The sequence below is a fragment of the Thermobia domestica genome, chromosome 4 (assembly GCF_964235325.1).
Source record: "Thermobia domestica chromosome 4, izTheDome1.hap1.1, whole genome shotgun sequence".
Lineage (NCBI taxonomy): Eukaryota > Metazoa > Arthropoda > Insecta > Zygentoma > Lepismatidae > Thermobia > Thermobia domestica.
Genome location: NC_137457.1, coordinates 274,400,503 through 274,416,523, shown reverse-complemented (window position 1 = coordinate 274,416,523; position 16,021 = coordinate 274,400,503). Strand labels below are relative to the sequence as shown.

Below are 16,021 nucleotides of genomic sequence, written 5' to 3'. Positions count from 1 at the left end.
CATCAGCAAACGATATTGCTAGTTTCATCTGCCGCAAATTACAAGAAAATAATGTGGACCTATCAGATGTGGTAGCTATCGGCTGCGATGGCATTAATATTAATGTTGGGTCAAAAGGAGGAGTGATTAGAGTGCTCGGAAACCATTTACGGAGGCAATTGAGGTGGTGCATGTGCTTATTGCAGTTCATTGAACTACCACTTCGTCATTTACTAAAACAAATCGATGGTATAAATACTGGCCCTTCGATGGCCCTTACACTTTCTTTGGCTCTATTGGTAGATCATTTGTGAATTGTGAAACAAATTCAGTGCACGGCTTCGAAAAGATTTCTTCAGAACCTCCTACACTCCTCAATGTGCCTGATCTCAGTTATGATCAGAGGTACTTGTGTGAAATACTCCAATTTGTAATAAGATGAGACTGATAAAAGCCTAACAGATTAAGAAACCTGGGAAACTTGGGCATGTTTGCTGGTTAACAGTGGCTTACAGACTTTTGCGTCTATAGGTGTATATATCAATGCCAAATCCTTCAGAGGAGCTCAAAACTCTATCAAAGCTCGTGGTAAAAGTATATGCACCAGTGTGGTTCAACATTAAACTGAAACCTCTTCTCAAATACGGAGCTAAACATTTGTTCTTGACCATAAAACTTCCGCGATGTTTGCAAGAACTATACAAGACTCCAGTCAATAAAGTAATTTACAGAAGTGTATTCTATGCGAATCCTCAAAACATTCTCATTGTCATTATTGATGTTGACAGATCAACTACACGAATCCTTGCTGCTGATAAAATATTCCAATCCAGAAAGCAGTGTAAACCTTCTGAAATTCGTTCCTTCGAAGTGCCAGTATTAAACTTTGAGACTAGTAATTACATAGAAATAATAAACTGGAATGAGTGTAATATAACAGAACGCTAATACTGACTCATAAGACAGATGAAAAATTGCAAGAAATTCGCGCATCCGAAAATACATGTATTGATATCCCTGAGTTGAAATATCATACGTAAGTAGTGGAACGATTAGTGGAAATAATTAGTGAAACTTCTTTCAGTATGTGGGGCACGAGAGAGAGATTAAAGAAATCCAAAATTGACTCGAGAAAATACATGCCTACTTTTGAGACATAGTCGCAGTATTTTGCAGGAAGACGTGAAGGAAATTTATGAAACATTCAATGTAATGTTAGCGAGTGGGTGGGATTGAACTCGACGGCAGCCACCTATTCAGTTATTTGCATAATCTATCAAACTTAAGGCCCATTGCACTGCAGCTAAAAATTACTTTAGAGAATTGAAATTTTCCATGGTAAAGTACTATAATATGATGCAACTTTTGCCCCCTATCCAAAATCGAATTTCGAAAAAGAATGTTTTTGCCCTCTTTTCACTCCACCCTAGTATACACTGTATTGTGCTCCTTGTGATAGAAGGAAACGTTCCCTTCAAAAGTTGAACGTTGACACTCTTAGTTTAAACAATGGAAAATTTTGAACTTTGTCGACCAAGGTTAATAACAATAAACACACCGCCCTAAAAAGAAGTAATTATTAACATAGAGAATGATTGGATAGTCACACCAGAGTTCATGTTGAGATAAAAGTGTTTCATGTCCAGATTTTCCCCGTTCCGCAGTGTTATAGCCTACTGGTCCGACTTGAGAGTTCAGTTCCCTACCAACTACTGTGTAAACAAGTCGTCATAGCAACGAAATTAAAAAATATTTTGATATGATACAAATATTTAAATTATTTCTTTATATTTCTCTTCTTCTTAATTGGTTGTGCCTTTAAAATAGCACTTTTCCCCGTAAATATAAACAATACTTAGTAAATACATACAATTTATACTGTACATTATCGTTGTACAGACAAAGTGAAATGTACGTGTTTTGATACAACATCACCAAATATTGGGTTACGTAGTGGAGCATGTGTCCATGTAGAGCATATCCATGAAATTATGCTTGGGAAAAATGTTAGAAATCTAATTGGAGCTTCAACTGAACCAGACATCTTACTGTTTAAGCTATTTAAGGGTTTCTGGAACTCGATTGACCACAGTAATTTCAAATCCGCCACAGTTTACTTCATACAAATGTTACCAATAGTGCATCAAATATCATAGAGTTTGCTATAAAGGAAACATTTTAGTAATTTTAGCCGCAAGAAGACTACAAATAACTTTTAGAGCTCACAGTCATATTCCTTGGAGAAGTTTCAGAAAGAGGTATACATTTTATCTCTAGGGAAAGTGCATCGAGTCCGATGAATGGCTAAGGCAATTTACTCGCTAAAGATATACTTATTTAGAGATCAGTTCAAACTTTCCGAACAAGAAGAAAGTTCACGTTTACAGCTGGTTTCAAGCACCATCTGCTTATACGCCCTCAGAAATGACTCGCAACTTTTGAGAAATTTAAAGGAATATGAAGGTCAAGAAGGAAATTTCAAAATCTGTAATGAAACAGTTTCTCCGACACTTGTGGTACCTATGAGAAAAGCTTATTGCGCTTGCTTTTTTTTTTTTTTTTTTTTTTTGATGACGATGTTTCTGAGGAAACTAAAAGGATAATGTTGGATACTTTAAAAAAATCAAGAAAATAACGAATCATTGAAACGTGCCCAAATTGATCATGAGGTCATTCTTACAAAGAAATTGTAAGATTTTGTATCTAGAAATAACATGAGGTTTTTCAAAATCTGGAACTACCATCAGATGTTTTCCAAACAGGTGTAACTGTCTGGAAAGACAACGAATCCTACAAGAAATGCAAGACAATTGCTAGTTCACTTGAAGTTATTAATGACGTAGCTGAATGTGGGGTTGCGCTGATGGAAGAGAACAGCAAACTTCTTACAAAAGATTTAGAACAAAAGCAGTACAGGGTCTTCCAAAAGTCCTGCAAAAAAGTAAAAAGCTGTAACTCTGTAACCATTTATTGTATTTGCACAAAACTTTTAGTAGACTTGTAAGAAAGTCTGAAATTTTGTTTCCAAGCATTCTTTCAACGCCAAACCTGCAGCTTAGCACCACTTACGTCCAAACATTGCTGAAGTCTTTTCAAGAATCCAAGAATGGCATTTCACAAAACTCATTTCTTATGTCACAATCTTCTTCCGTCAATTCCTGTACAAGTTTCAACTTGTAAGGCTTTACCTTTATTTTCTTATGAACGATATTGTGTAATGTTGTCATTGGCACTCTCAGCTCCAAGGATCTGCGTTTCAACGGTTTCTTTGGACTTGAGTAGACGCCATCTTTGTCACATGATTTGCGGTTATATTGTCAACGTTTAAATCCGCTCATTGTTGCCAACAAAAATTTTAACATTTCCACTAAACGTTACAAGCAAAATACAAAATTTTAAAGAGTACTTTCAAAGTTACAGCTTTTTATATGAGTTGAGTTGAGTTTGAGTTTAACGTCCTGTTCCGCAGCGAGGCTATATGAGACGTGGACCTACTGATTAACGTGGAATCCGAACCCATGAGCTCCCGCCGGGAATCGAACCCGGGTCCCCCACGATAATGGCGCGCACGCTAACCGCTTAGCCACGGAGGATCTAAGCTTTTTATATTTTTGCAGGACTTTTGGAAGACTGTATTTATTCTTGTTAGTTAAGCAATTTAGAAGCAAGTATCCAGACTCGAAGAAATAAACTTTGATATCTTAATATGAAATTAGAACTGACAGCGTATTTTCTTAACAGATTTTTAAATTCTTTTTATGTTGTAGCAATGTATTTACATGTTTCTGAAATATAACTTCTCTTCTAACTAAATTTTATTCATAATTCATTCGTACTTTTAAAATGAAAACTTTACAGTATGATAGCGACTCCAAAAAATTACTTTAAAATAAAAAAAGAATAGTAACTCTTTTTTTTTATATGATAGATCAAAAAGGCAGGGTGCCCCGGACCACCCTAATATATATTGACACAAATAGAATTTCAGATATGAAATCATAGTAGATTAGTATAGTTTTATTTCTCAATTCGGTACGACATATCATGATTGCTAGAAAATAACAATAATCTCCTCCAAGAGTTTACACTGAGAAAAATCCGTTCTGCGGACAGCAGTATATTGTATAAATATACGGAATCATGTTGCTTACTACAGAAATCAGTATGGAGCATACGTTATCCGTATGCTACATAGGCACTGCCACGGATGTTACATCATGCCATTGCAGGATGTATATCTAGCAGTCTTTCTTATATGACATACATATATTTATGTTACCTTATATGTTAAATACGTCCATTTGTATTTGCGAACCCGACCGCCTATAGTTCATACGGAAAGTACGTACAGATGGAAGACTTATACAAAAAGTATTATAAAACATGGGTTTTCAGTTATACGTTGCTGTACGTTAAGTCCAAAAGCTACAGGATTTACAAATGTAACATTCGATTTTACGTACGCCACACACAATTTTTCTCAGTGTACCTAGAAACCTTCATTAAGAAGATTTTACCCGTTGAAATGCTTTTGGATGCACTTACGTCATGTAATTTCAATTTTCATATCCCTTATCAGCATTAATACAAAAATGTATATTTTCTTGATTTGGGACACTCTCTTCCAAACCCAAGTTATGAGATAGTACTCAAATCTTTCAGAGAAGGTTATCGAATTGGATCGTTAAGAGAAATCTTTTTATGTACTATGATATTAAGAAAGTACGAAAAAAATATTATGAATTATAAAAAATTGGAAGTAAATTTAAACACCTAGCACGGAAGCTTTTAGGAGTTAAGAGTCGCTAGGTTGAGGTAGTTATGCTTTTGAGGTGACGAGTGGTTAGTACTCTGGCCGTTCTTCCCGTGAATTCTAGTTTTATGAAAAAGGCGTTTGCTAATTCTTCCTCTCTAGTAGCTTTCCAATGCTCGTCCAGCGCTCAATTGACAGTGTTATGGCAACATCATCAGTTAAATATTAACTGCTGATTATCCTTCCTTTTACTTAAAACAGTTTCACTTTGCCAATCTAACGAGAACCGTTATCTCGTGCGGCTAGAACATTGGCATAAACGATTAACAGATACAAATCAATTCAGAAGAAACAAGTGGAGTTGGAAAAACGTAAGATTCCTGAGTTGGCAATAATCGGGTAGCGACTACAGTGTGAAACTATTAGTAATAACGTGTCAAGCAAAATTTCATATTACATGAGAAGCAGTAGAATGCAAGGTACAACATAAGGAACAGAAAATTATAGTGTAAAATGGACAATTTATCTGATTTTCAAAGTGCGAAAATTGGTTTCTATCGGTTAGTGCTGCAAGCATAGCTAAAGTAGCAAGTGTATTGAGTGTGGAGCGAAGGTTAGTGTCAAGAAGTGATGACTCCCTACAAGACCCATGATAGAAAATGCATCAGTTTAGATGAACTTGTTACAGACCCGCAGTGATAGTTCCAGAAAAAATATTATCTGGAATATTATCAGTCTGAATCGCGTACTAGCAACGTAGGAACTTAAGCATTATCTCTTACAATCTTAACCGATAAGCATAGTCCGTCGCGAGTTAATGATATTGTCTAAGGCAGTAGGATCGCACGAGTGAAATCTTTTGTAACGAAAAATCACACTTCAACACGATGTCAATGATGTCGCGAACATGTAACATAGATTATGTTTTTGTGTTCCGTACACCCAAAGAGACATATGATTCCGAGTGTCTCCACGCAACAATGAAACATGGTGATGATTCTGTGAAACTTGGAGTCACAATATCCTGGTTTCCAGTGAGTTCTGTGCTTATACTTATCAGTTGGGTCACAGCCTGTGATGCTGTCGCTGTATTGAAGCCATATGCAACCTATGGTAAACTTGCTGTTTCCGGGTATTCTTATTTACCTCAACCATAGGTTGGCGAGCAACATGAAAATTTTCAAACTTCTCTGTCCTTTGAGAGAGATGTTCTATACTTTGATAAGTTCTCTTCTTCGTAACGGCATATAAATATTATATTCTTGGTCTTCCTCTTCCTGATTTTCCTTCTGTCTTTCCCTCTATCAGCAGGGTGTTCAAATCGAAGTGCCGAATTAGATGAAAAAGAATGGTGTTTCTTCTTTTTCTGATTATCTTCATGTTCTGTCGTCCTTCATCAGCTTCCTTTAGTACGTCTTCATTCCTATTCCTTTGATGATATCCGCAGCGCTAAGGCGGCTCAGTGGTACAGCGTTTATCTCAGGTGCATGGGGTCCCTGATTCAATCCCAGCTCGCGCCAAGTGAACTTTATAATGCACAAAAACCATGTGCGTGAGTTTCCTCTAGGTTCTCCTGTTTCGTCCCAGTTTCTTCATCCCACCATTTCATTCATTTCCTATCATCACCGTCTCCATTAGCCTAGCCGGCCAAACCGTGGGATGTAAAACTCCACAATTTCATTTCCTTTCATGACATCCGCAGCATTCTGCGCAAACACCACATTTCAAATACTTCCAGCCTGGATATTTCGGCTTTCCCAATGTCCACGTCTCTGATCCGTAAAGCGACAGGATCCATACCCGGGTTTTAATATCCGGACCTTAAAGGCAGAGGGGAGTAAGTCATTTTTATTAAATTTTCAGGAGTGACAGAAAACAGTGACTTACTTCTTTTTGCCTTTCAGTGCTTTCGGACTTATATTCAATTTTATTGTTGCTATTTGATAAAGTATTCAAAATACAACTACAAGCTGTCTAAGAATAAGAGATATCAGAACACGTGTTTCAAACCTGGCAATAACTCATTTTCAAAAAAAAAAAAAAAAATGACTTACTCCCCTCTGCTTTTAAGGTCCGGATATATCGTTTGCGAATATGCAACGACACATTTCGTGATGTCAGCGCAGTCTTCTTTTCCTATTAACTGCTTGTTTGGTCTCCACTATTCTGGAACTTACATTTTTTAACTTCTTCCGTGCAAGGATATTAGACTTCCTAAGTAGAGGAATGTCACCGTTTTCTATTTTCTCTACATCTACCCATAAGTTTGTTCCTTTCTGTCCTGCTCTTTTTCACTTTATCACTTTGAGTTTCCTCTTACTTCATTTTGCATGTTTTTTTTTTTTCAGTTGTTCGTTCAAGTTTGAAAGTGTTTCCTGCAAGTACTTTTCGTTCTCTGCTATTAGTGCTATGTCGTCAGCAAACCTTATTGGCTGAAATCTGTCCATTTACTTTTATGTTTTTATCAAAGAATTATATCATGGCCTATTCTATATATACGTTGAAAAGAAGAGGTGAAAATCCAATCTTTGTGTTACTCATTTACTTGTTTTTGCTTCGTTTTGATCTCTTCCTATAATAGCAGCCTGGTTCCTGTAAAGCTAGTACATTATTCTTCTGTCTCTATAATCCACTTTCAGATTCTTCAGTGCTCTGAACATGATATGCAAATCTACGTTGTCAAAGCTTTTTGTATATCTACAAATGCTATGACAGTTGGTATGCTTATTCTGATATGTTGCTCCATGATCAGCCGTAGGTTCAGTATTAATCCCCTTTTTCTCCTCAATCCAAACTGGTCTTCCAATAGCCGTTCTTCAATTTTCACTTCTGTTCGTTGTGAGGTAATTTTGCACAGTATTTTTGATGCATCGGAAGGCGAACTTAACGTTCTGTGTTCTTCGCATTTCAATGCGCCTTTTATCTTCAAGATAGGGACCAGTAAGCTTTTCTCACACTCTTGGTATTTTTTAAGATAATAGTTTTTTCCGTTTTGTTATTCTGAGATTCTTAATCACTTTCATCTGTATTTGGTCTATTCACGAGGCTTTAATGATGCCATATTCCAAGATGATAATGCACCCATTTACACAACTGGATGTGTTATGCTGTGATTTCAGGAATATTAGTATAGAGTTGAACGCATTCATTCACTATTTCCATATCCGAAATCGAATAGAGTTGAACATCCGTTATCTCTTTTATAAGTATACATGGGGCGGAGGTTTCCGACTGTATCCTCTGTCGTAGAATTGAGTGGTGCACTGCATTAGGAATGGTGTAACATTCGACTTGTTTCCATTTTTAAAAAAATTTAAGATTCCCCTTGTCTTGTATTAGGACTTATCTGAGGAAGAATGGTGACATAGCTCTATATTAAAATGGTTAAGTAGCATTTTCTCAAGTGTTTCAGAATGTATTTTATAGAAGAATGCGTTTTTCATTATTGAATATTTTATATACGTATACAAAACCTTAAACAACCAGAACGCTCCCATATGCAATTGAAATACTTGTTCGTAAATTGGATTCTTATGTAATTTTTATTTATTTCTTGCTGAGGGTTAAGATACTACCTCATTACCTAAAAGCAATTTATATCAGTCTCAAATTGAACACATACGGTTGTGATATATATGTACAACTGATGAAGTTAACTTACCAATGCATTTTGATTTTCGTAAAAGCTTCATTCTTCTCATTGCTTGCGATTGCTTATTTGGTGTCTCCGTTGTATGTATGAAGGAAGAGCTGTGGTCCTTAGTTGTCATTTTCTGCAGGCGATTCGTAACATCAGGTTGACCATCATGAATCAGTGTATTTTCTTGAAGTGACATATTCTTCTGGATTTTTAGTTCGTCAACCAAGGCTGAATTTTTTTCAAACTAAAACAAAGCATTTGATAATTATGTTATTATAATCTTAAGTGCTTATTCATCAGAATAGATTTGCAGAAATTATTTGAAAAATGTTCCTCCCCAATCGCACTCATATAAATGAATATATGATGTTAAACGTATATGGAGCTACTCATTATCTTTTAACTTATGAGCACTTAATGCTCATATGCCAATGAAGCTGAGCTTGGACATAAAGGTATCGAGAATGTCACTATTGATCTTGGTTATACACTACTCGTTGGTCTAGTGGCTAACTTGTGTGCCTCTGGTGCATGTGGTTCCGGGTAAAACCCTCGGTAAGAGCTCGCGAAAAATATTTTCATAAACATTTACTTTAGTTACTTTTCTGTCTCATTTAACCTGAAGAGCATAACCATGAAATTTTAAACCAAAACATTTAATGTCAATGAGTCTGAAAACCATGGATTGGACATTGTCATTGGCGGGTATCCATCATTTCTACATTAATCAATAATGAAAATCATTGCAGCACCCAAAGTGAATTAGCATTAAAATAGTCTTACAGTTATTAATACAAAAAGAAACTTTTCCCCTTCACTACGAACATTTGAGAAACGGAACACATACCTACTCATTTTTACTGGTGAGTCACTCATCAGTCTCCCTATTTTTATCCCTCATCAGTCAAGCCCTAAACGAGCTTGTGGGATACTCATTCAATGCTTAAATTGAGACATTCCACACTGCTTTAGGGTAAGTGTATGTGATAATATGTAAAAAGTGTGCAAAAGGAGTGAAAGACTGATGAAGACACAGTTAGTGTGTTGAAACTGTTACGTGATAGTGTTTTTTTTAACATATTATCACAGAGCCTTGCTCAGTGTGTTATTGTGTATTAGTGAAAGTTCTTAAAAGAACCCATATTTCGTATATACGCCTTTTTTTATTTTTATATGTTATAGAAGTAGATGATACTATCTCAACTATAGAGTACGGAATTCAATTCATTGTAAATATTAGCAGTATTGATATAATAGGCAAAAAAATGATAGTGCCATATATGAGCCATAATTCACATGAAACAACCTTTAATGCCTGCATATTGGAAGCAGTCAAAATAACTGCTTGGTACTTCTAGATATAACTGACACTAGCGCCACACATAAAATTAATAAAATTGCAAAATAATTAAACTTGAAAATCTTATTTAAAATATTAAAAGTCAATTAAGAACATCCTTTTTGAAATTATTCGAACGTTATCGCAAAAGCATTTTAAATAAGCAGTTAAAAGGACTGCTAGGTACTTCCAATATTAAAACATTGCAAGAGTTTCTCCTTGGGTAATATTAGAAGTGCGGAAGTACAAAAGCGTACTATAGCGTTAAGAAATTGAGAATAGCATTAAATCTAAAGAGCTGTACAGGTGCAGCCAGGGCTTACATACGAGACCAATATTCGATCTTGGGCGATATTAGTGGTTTATAGCATGTTGCTAATGATATCGTAATACATCGTTCAGTAAATTGGGAAAGAAGGCCCAACATACGCATTAATTTCTTAACTGTTGGGGAGATGTGATCAGAGAATGTTAGTTTTGAGTCAAAGATGACACCAAGATCATTATGACTAGTAACAGAGTGTGTTATAAGGAAACCGTTAATATGGTATTTACAAGGAACAGGATACTTTTTCCGAATAATGGAAATATTGTCAAATTTTTTTATGCTGTTAAGTTCCAATTACCACATTTCACACCAGCCGATAGGTTAATTTATGTCTTCGTGTGGGCCATCGTATTATAGAAATTTGATATTTCTCTGTTTAAATTACAATCATCACGAAAAAGTAAAACAATATTAGGGTTCATTAATGGCCGTATACAAGGCAAATAGAAGGGGCCCAAGTACACTCCTCTGAGGCACATCCAAGCTCAGGGAATGGGATCAGAAGCCGCCCCTGATAGAAAAACCTTATGTTTACGGCCGTACAATACAAGAAGCTGGATATTAAGGAAAGAAATTTGTCACGTACATTCAATCCCTTGGAAACTTCTGGAGAAGACGATTGTGACTGGCATAATTAAAAGCCTTGGACCGATCAAAGTATAAAACATTTAATTGAGCCTTTGTTATTCATACATTTAACAGCACAGAAAAAAAGAGTACTTAAGTTCGTGAAACTTGAAGTGCTCGTTAGAAAACGGTGCTGAGATGTATGAATATAAAGTGACGTGAATTGTATTTTATTTTATTTATTTATTTATTTATTTTTTGCAGATAATAGAAATTACAGAAAGAGGAGTTTTTGGTCTATAAAAGGACAACTGATCTTTAATGCCTGATTTATATATCAGAGTCACGTGAGCTAGTTTCCAGCTTTTTTGGTAATACCCTTCAAGTAATGTCCTAATGTAAAAGATAAGGATCAGTGAGAACATCAAAGGGGGAATAGGAGAACGAGCGTTCTCCTCTGGTGAAGAGGCCTACCTCCGCAGACAGTTGTTGTGATACGGGTGCACTGAGAAATATATGTTATCCAGACAGCGATATATTGTATAAATATACGGGATCCTTATGTTTACTACGAAAATCAGTACGGAGCATATGTTATCCATATGTTACATAATTTTCACACTTATATACTACATCATGCTGTTGCAGCATGTATGACATCTAACAGTCTTCTGTTTATTGCATACAAATACGTATATTACATACGCCAGGTACTGTGTATATGTTACATACTTCCATATGTATGTGAGATCCAGACCACCCACGAGGTGTGGCAATTAAATAATGAGAATGGTGTCATAAATGTGATGTGTTGCAAAGAAAGTTACAATTGACTGTTATCCTCTTTAATATACTCCCCTCTCTTAACTATACGCCGCTGCATACGTGCCTTCCATTGTTCAAAGCAATACTGTAGGTCATCAGATGTCACCCTGTTCAACAACTCTGCAGTTTTTCGTTTCACCTCTTCCACTGACTGAAAATGTGTTCCCTTCAATGTACTTTTCAGTTTTGGGAATAGATAAAAGTCACAGGGAGCCAGGCCTGGGGAATATGGAGGATGGTCAAGCAAAGGAACGTTCTATCCCTAAAGTTTTCTGTCCCTCCGCTTACCCTCGCCCAAGAAACAAACATCGTCAATGTTAAGATTCTTTCAGTGACCTAACTAACTAACTAACTAACTCTATGGCCTATGGAACCCGGAGGTTCAGTAACGCGTTCACAAAAGCTCTCCACTGACTTCTATCCTTAGCTAATTGGATCCAGTTTCTACTTTGTATTCCTATCTCTGCGAGATCCATCTTAATATTATCCTCCCATCTGCGCCTAGGTCTTCCTAATGGTCGTTTTCCTATGGGTCTACCTGTCAAGACTTTGAAAGCGTTTCTACTTTCTTCCATTCTAGCTACATGACCTGCCCACCTAAGCCTCCTAGACTTGATGACCCTAACGATGTTGGGTAAACCGTATAAACTATGTAGTTCCTCGTTATGAAGCTTCCGCCATTCCCCATTCTCGTTCCTTTGGGTCCGAATATTCTTCTCAGGACCCTGTTCTCAAATACTTTCAGTCTATGTTCTTCCCGCAGAGTAAGCGACCATGTTTCGCAACCATACAGAACAACAGGCATGATTATCGTTTTATATATTTTAAGCTTCAAATTCCTCGACAGAATTCGCGACGACAAGAGATTTTGAACCGAATAGTAACACGAATTCCCTGCTTTTAGTCGACATTTAATTTCTTCGTGAATATGATTTTCGTCTGTTAATAATGATCCTAAATATTTGAAAGTATCCACTTTATCAAAAGTATTATTTAATATTTTAACGCCTCCACAATTTGCCGTATAACGGTCCCGACGCACTTCCATGTATTTAGTTTTCTCTGCATTTACTTCTAAACCCATGTCCCTGCAAGCGTTTAATAAGATCTCTGCATTTATTTCTACTGTTCTCCTATCATCCCCTATTAAATTTACATCATCAGCATATGCCACAACCTGGTGAATGCAGTTCAACTCTAGGCCCTGGTTGCTATCTTTGATTTTCCTTATGGCATATTCCAGCACAAAGTTAAATAATAATGGCGACAACGCATCTCCTTGTTTCAGGCCATTTTCGACGTGGAAGCTCGCGGACAAAAATTTTCCTACCCGGACTTTACTTTGGGATTCACTTAAACATTTCTTAATTAATCTAATTAGCTTTCTCGGTATTCCAAGCTCTGTAAGAACGTTGTATAATGTTTCCCTCCTAACCGAGTCGTAAGCCTTTCTAAAATCAATAAATAGTTGATGTACCGGGGTATTGAATTCCCACTTCTTTTCGAGTATTTGGCGAATGGTAAATATTTGGTCGATAGTTGATCGATTTCGTCTAAATCCGCACTGATAATCTCCAATAATTTCATCTGCGTATGGGGTCAATCTTGCTAAGAGAATATTTGAATGGATTTTATAGGATGTTGACAGAAGAGAAATGCCTCGATAATTATTACAGTCAGTTTTGTCGCCTTTCTTGTGAATTGGAACAATGATTGACTCTTTCCACTCTTGTGGCAATTCTTCCTTGTTCCAGATAAGGAGAATGAGTTTGTGTATCTTGTTCCACAATTTTTCGCCTCCAACTAGAATTAACTCAGCCGGAAATTCATCTACACCCGGAGATTTGTGTTTCTTTAATTTCTTTATAGCGGCTTCCACTTCTATTCGATTGGGTTCTGGAATATACGGTTCTGCGGTGTGTATCTCCTTTTCTCCACGCACATTAGTTTTTGGCTGCGTGTTCAGCAAATCGTCAAAGAATTCTTTCCATCTATTTAAGAGGCTATCCGTATCAGTGAGAACTGTTCCGTCAGATTTCTTTAATATATAAGCACGAGGTTGATAGCCTTTCTTAAATTCGCTGATCCCCTTACACATGTCCCGAATATTTTTATTTTTACTATTATCTTCAAGTTCCTTAATTTTAGCTTTCAAAATATCCCGTTTCTTTGTTCTAAAAGTTTTGGAAGTTTCCCGCCTGATATCTGCGAAATTTTGTGTAGTTCTTTCATTCGGGTTTTGTAGCCACCGTAATTTTGCCTGTCTTCTCTTCTCTGCTAGTTTAATGCATTCTTGGTCGAACCATGGTTTGTTCCTACGTATTTCCGCGTGTCCCAATTTTTCTATTGCTGAACTTTTAATGCTATCTCTGATTTCAATCCAAGTATCCTCAACACTAGTGCACTCCGAGTCTTCTAAAACCGAGAATCTATTCGAAACTTCAATCTGGTATTCCTCTCTTACCTGGCTCTCTTCTAATTTCTTTAAATTAAATCTCTCCGTTTTCGGACATTGAGTATTACCTTTATTCAACGATAATCTCTCCCGTATTATCGCTGCTACCAGGTAGTGATCAGTGTCACAATCAGCCCCTCTAAACGACCGTACGTCAATTATGCTAGATTGTCTTCTTCTATCTACTAAAACGTGATCAATTTGATTATGTGTTTTTCCGTCTGGTGATGTCCAAGTGTATTTATGAACGTCGCGATGTGGGAATTTTGTACTCTTCACGATTAGGTTTTTGGATGTTGCAAAGTTCACAAGTCTAACGCCGTTGTCATTACTTTCCTTATGCAAACTTTCGTTCCCTATAATCGGTTTGAAAATATCCTCTTGTCCTACCTTCGCATTGAAATCCCCTAATAGAATCTTCATATGGTATCGCGGGAGTTGGTCAAATATCCGTTCCACTTCTTCGTAAAAACTATCTTTTATATCGTCACCCTTATCTTCAGTTGGAGCATGTACATTTAAAACAATAATATCACACCACCGCCCCTTAAGAGTAATAAAAGAAAGTCTGTCAGTAACAAATTCAACCCGTTTAATTGCTGGCTTTCAGTGACCTACTGTATCAATTTCTACCGAATGTAAAATACTTTTCACTGAATATTTTACATGTTATGAAACGGATACTGACTCAGTGAAGCAACCGATTCAACTTAGTTCACTATTGTTAACTGCTTGTAGAAATTACTTTGAAATGCCTGGTAAATCATAATATGAAATATGCTAATACAAAAGATGCTTAATAAATATTCTCACATATTAATGTCTAGATATTATCAAATATGAATTGAAGTTGTTTATGGTATTTCACTGCGCATCATTTTACCACTACGTTTTTGACATCTGGCTATGGGCCTCTTTATTCAGTCACTGTAGAATTATATTCCCCGTCCCTCCACCAAAAGAAAATTATCTGAACTATTTGTTCTCGGCAATGCGACTAATAATGATAAAAACAAATTACAAGTCGAATCTTTTCATTATCCTTAGCCTCCCTTACACTCAGCCTACAAAATTAACACTCAGTCTTTTGATAACATGACCCCCATCTTGGGAGTACGATACATCCCTTTCTTCCTTGCGAATAATAGTAACAACAATACAATGTAATAAAATCTACCTTAACGATAACCCTTGAACAATGAAATTAAATATTTTAGTTTAACTATGACCTTTAGGCTAAGGAGGGCGATGATTAAGGCAAGTGAATGCTGATGGAACAAGTGGCGGAATGAGAATGTTGAAGGAAACCAGAATTCCCCGAGGATACCCCCAACACACGTTGGTGCCCAGCAAAATTTGTATTTCTTTTTAACTATTTCGTTCAGTTCAGATTGTTGATGGTGAGCTAGACCAGAAGTGTGTCCGTAGAGTGCAATAGTTATGCGACGGTGGTTGTGCACATAAAGACAATTGTCCTAAGTTAACACAAACATTACCTATTGGTTACCACAAACAAGATTCCAATCTAAACCATTCAGGGGAGGATAAGCTGGTGTTCTGTCAGTGGTACTGGTATGCATGCAAAGTTATTTAATTATTATAAACGAGTAATAATATTTGCTAAGTAGTTTTTCAGTAAACTTTTATAGTAGTTTTTCATATTTTGTTCCAGTTTCCATGCTCACAGATGACGCATATTCAAAGACTTTTGTTAAGTTCTTTAAATATTGCTCTTCTCTTCTGAATTAATTTATTTCAATTGTAAATTTTACAAACAATATTCCCATGCTTTCAATATGAATGTATCATGGCTTAATACACTAATTCCGTCAATTCTTCGATTTTTTAACTCGCACTTAACATCAATCCCCTTTAGCCTACCTGACATAAATCTGAGATCACATACGTTTATTTTTATTAAATTTCAGGAACTCATTTCATGAAATTTCTATTTCGTGGTAAACTTCAACAAGCAAATTAAGTAAAGATTTTTAAATTTAAATGTATCTTACCCTTTTCAGGTCCTGACACGTTTTCTCTTTAACTGTCGTTTCCTTAGGTGTTTCAGAGGAGGAGATGGTGCGCTCTGAGCGGAGAATTCTTTTCTGAACTCTGGCTTTGCACACGCTAGAAAA

General features: G+C 36.3%; 1 protein-coding gene across 1 annotated transcript in view; it reads right to left on the bottom strand.

Moving 5' to 3' along the window:
* The window catches only part of LOC145683519 (uncharacterized), a 375,576-nt gene that overhangs the window by 307,159 nt on the left and 52,396 nt on the right, over positions 1-16,021 (bottom strand). The window contains exons 6-7 of the mRNA XM_081754860.1: positions 15,899-16,013; positions 8,394-8,616 (exon numbers count right to left, since the gene is read on the bottom strand). Coding sequence (XP_081610986.1) covers positions 8,394-8,616; positions 15,899-16,013 — 338 coding nt within the window. The remainder of the gene's footprint in view (positions 1-8,393; positions 8,617-15,898; positions 16,014-16,021) is intronic.